Here is a 4015-nt window from a genome sequence, read left to right on the forward strand (position 1 = left end):
GAACTCGTACTACTATCCTCATCATTGTCCCCAGCACCCCTGGAGGAAGAGGCACAGGCACACTCCATGAACCTCATTAACCTCATTGCCACTCTGTGAGGCCTGCACAACAGGCTTGTCAACTCTGCAGTTTCCAGATGAGAAAACAGAAGCCCAAGGCGGGGGCGTGACTTGCCCAGGGCTTCACAGGAGAGACTGGCTCCTCCTCAGCAAGTGGAGGCCTTGACCTAGCTGCCTTCACCCCACCCACCAGCACCACCACTGGTGAGAGGTTCAACCTCTGGGCTCTCTGTGAGCATCCAGGTCCCCAGTCAGGCCCAGCCTTGGTGAAGGCGGGACAGGGTGTTCTGAGAAGCCTGGTTTAGGGGCTCCTGTCTAACCCAGCACCACTGATATCTATGCACCCAATGCTGGGTTTGATGCCAAGTCAAAGGCTTTACCTTCCCAGTAATGCACCAAGAGAGTTCCCTGCACAGAACTCTCTCTTCCCCCACTCAGGACATGGTCTCCCGAGATGTCACCTCTGACCAGCAGGGCAGAGGATTCCAGAAGTACTGGCTAGCAACAGTTTCTTCCTCTTTTATTTGGAAGGTTCTATGATCTTGTCAGGAAGCATCTTCAGAGATGTGTGAGTCCCTTAGATACTTCTCATGAGTCATCTGGAGCACATGTCACTGCTAACTGGGCACAGGGGTGAGAATCCTAGGGCTGTAATTGATTAGCAATGTCTGCACAGGGCACAGTGGGGACCAGCAGCAATCACATTCATCTACCCCAAGTACACATTGGGCCCCAAAACTGTGCAGCCCATTTGATGATCTGGCCCGTGTGGTTTCTCTGCTGTACACATCCCTGTTGCAGGCAGGTGCCCCCATCCCATGGAGGTGCCATGCAGTCAGCAGCAGCAGAGGCCTAGCTTCCTAAAACCTGCTGGGCTAGTTTGCAGAAGGAAGCCCTGCCTACCGCATCCACCAACAGCCTGGAGAAAGCCATGTGCTGACAGGATGCAGCAGCATGCAAGGCGGACACCGGCTGCTTCTGCAGCTCCTCTGCCCTCCTGCACAGCCCGGCTGCCATCACTGCATCCCATCACCAGGGCTCCTGCCACATTCTCCACCTGCCCATAGCAGACACATCCTTCTCCTGCTAGTCCACATGAGATGGGACTGAAATTTTCCTGTCAACTTTCAGTGAGAAAGTAAAACACACAACAACTCACCTCTGCTTATGTCCCCAAACACCTACCCCTATCTCTCAGCCTCTACTTTACCTTTTTGCTTAGTACCTTCTCTTTTCTACATAATTTTTCAAAATTATGGGAGCTTTTTCTGTGAAGGGGAAAGAAAGAAAGATTAATTTGGGAATAATGGGGTGACATGTAAGTTCAAGTTTTTATTTTTGTTTTGTTTTTTGAGACTGCAAAGAATCCAAACTACACGACCGCAAAGAATCCAAACTACATTGAGGAGAGTTGTCGGCTGGCTTTCTCTAAGTCCTATGGGCTCCAGGGGACTGGGAGAGGAGCTCTCATGTTGGTCACCTGGGCCCTGTCCCCATTTCAACTGAGAAGCTCTGTTTTAGTTCAGAGGTGAGTATGACAAGGTCTTATTGTGTATAGCAAACACTTGAAATTGCCAGTTTGGTAAACACCTGTGCCTGACAGTTAATAAAAGAAGAAAATAAAGCAAAACAAAACCTTAGCTTGGGATAAGAAATCCTGGGCTAAGTTCCCAGGGAATCTTAGAGACCCTACTCGTAAGCCCGTTCTTGTCTCAGTGCCTCTGACCTCCCAGTCCCTGCCAGGGTCATTAAGGGAGCAATGCCAAAACCTATGGAAAGTCCCTGGTCCACCCTTGTGCTCCTACAGAAAGAGGCCCACCCACCTGGAAACTTCTCTCCATGTCCTTTTCATTCAGTGGATTAGGGTGCTCTGCAGAGCAGAGAGGATGGCATGGACTGAGAAGTTCCTGAGGACCAAACATTCCTGGGGAGGAAAGAGAATGATCCATGAGGTGGAGAGTTGGAGCCCACCTGCTCCAGCTTCACCCCTCAGCTCACATCTTCCCTCCTGGATGAGGCGGAGGCCCAGAGAGCCACAGGAGGGCACAGTTGGACCCCAATGAGCAGAACACACAGAGGGAGGATTTTAGCTCAACCCAAGAGCCCAGATAGGAAGTGAGCCTCTGCCACTGGGACCTGGGGGTCAAGGCCAGTGTTCCCCGACAGGAAAGGCTCAGGGATTGTGCAGGGACTTAACCACAGATGACTACCATGATGGTGGTTATAAAAAAAAAGGCAGTTCCCAGGTCTGCAGAGGGTGAATCCCCTGGGTCCTCCCACAGCTTATCCTGGCCACCTTGATCCAGTGCTCCAACACCCTGGCTCTATCCTGGGCCTTCATGCTCTGGTCACCAAGGCAGGTGGTGATGATGCAATTGGCCACATTGTAAAATTGGGCTATGGTGGCATGAACAGTGGGTGCCAGGTGCTCCTTTCCCTTCCTGTTGCATTGGGACCAGATGGAGCCCAGGCAGTCATAGGGCACCACCTCCCTAAACAGCACCTGAAGAGGGAGAATGTGTCACACAGGCGTGCCTCCCCAGCTCTTTATCCACAGTGACCCATAGTCCCAGGAAGGTGACAGTGGACTAGCTGGAGGACCGAAAGCTTTAGACTTGTGAAAGAGTTTGGATCTGGCTATCTGCCCACTACAGGCACCCAAGAGATAATACAGGCAGGCAAGGAATGAGAGGCATTGTCAACCAGGCCATTCTCACTAACTCCAAGCACCAGAAAATGGCTCAGGTGTGCTCATCTTGAGGCTGTATCCTGTGTGCATTCTGATCAGCCCTTTGTTCTAATTCCTCACTCAGATGCACATTTCCTGTGGCAGCTACAGCTATGGGTTCTCTTTGGATGTGTGCTGGAGAGTCAAGTACATATCAGGTCCTAATAAGTGCTGAAGTTGGTGAGGCCACATGGGAGGATGGGTGGGTAACTCCTGAACCCACCTGCCCCTCAGTGAGCACCCTCTATTACCATACAAACCAGGTCAACATGCTGCTTTCTCTATGTCCCATCTCATTTTAGCTTCGGTCAGTTTGCAACTGGTGCTGTTAATGTCTCGACTGTCCACATGTGGACAGGGAAGGCTTGGGAATTAAGAAACTCATCCAGGTCACATCATTGGTAAGATGTGGAGCTGGTATTGGACCCAGATCACTGGACTCTGGTCAGCAATGGCTTGTCTGGGACACCAGGTGCAAGAAGGACAGCCTGTCTAGGCCACCCCTGCAGAACCAAGCTCCTCACCGCATCCATCAGTCAGCTGCTCTGCCAACAGCTTAGGAGGGAATGCCCTGATGTCCCACATGTCTACATGGGGCTGGTTCATTGTAGCCAAGGGAGGACAGGGGCAGGAGGGCTTTAGATGTTCCTCTAACTTCAGTCCTGTCACATGTGGTGGCTCTTCTCCTGGCGTTGGTGCTGGCACTGAAGATGGTGGTGGACCCAGTTGTACAGGTGACTCTGAATGCAGAGCAGGTCCCAGCTCTACCGGGGGTGCTGGGGCTGGCTCTAGAGCTTGCCTGGGAAGTGCCTGTGGCTCTGGACATGAAGCAGGAACAGGAAAAAAAGCTTCACCAGCAGCAGTCATTTTCTACTGGCCTTTCCAAACACAGAAAGGATCTTACTGCATTAAAGGGAGTTCTAGCCCCAAAGCACCACCCCTGGTAATTTTTCCAGACTGCAGTCCCCTCACAGTCTGTTTCTACCTCAAAGAGCTCTGGATGCTTCAGGTTGGTAAGCAGAACGTGCACATGGAGACCCATGTCCAGTCCAGGCCAGCTGACCTGCACGTGGTCGATCTTAACTTTCAACAATAGAAAGTTCAGGGGCTGATGAAAATCTGTGCAGAAATGCTCTGGCATAGTGACCACAGTGTGACAGATGGTACTGGAAGTGGGAGAGTGGGCAGCAGAGTCAGAGGCTGGCCTTTCCTTCCACGCTGCCCTCC

The 4015-nt window shown here is 51.8% G+C and overlaps 1 protein-coding gene across 1 annotated transcript; it reads right to left on the minus strand.

Moving 5' to 3' along the window:
• Positions 1-1912: 1912 nt before the first annotated feature.
• Positions 1913-3394, minus strand: LOC103581382 (ral-GDS-related protein-like). The gene is given in 4 exon segments (XM_008563230.1): positions 1913-1985; positions 2349-2563; positions 3313-3322; positions 3324-3394. Coding segments are annotated over 4 exon segments (369 nt in total).
• Positions 3395-4015: the final 621 nt, after the last annotated feature.

This window comes from Galeopterus variegatus, unplaced genomic scaffold, assembly GCF_000696425.1.
Source record: "Galeopterus variegatus unplaced genomic scaffold, G_variegatus-3.0.2 Scaffold12936, whole genome shotgun sequence".
NCBI lineage: Eukaryota > Metazoa > Chordata > Mammalia > Dermoptera > Cynocephalidae > Galeopterus > Galeopterus variegatus.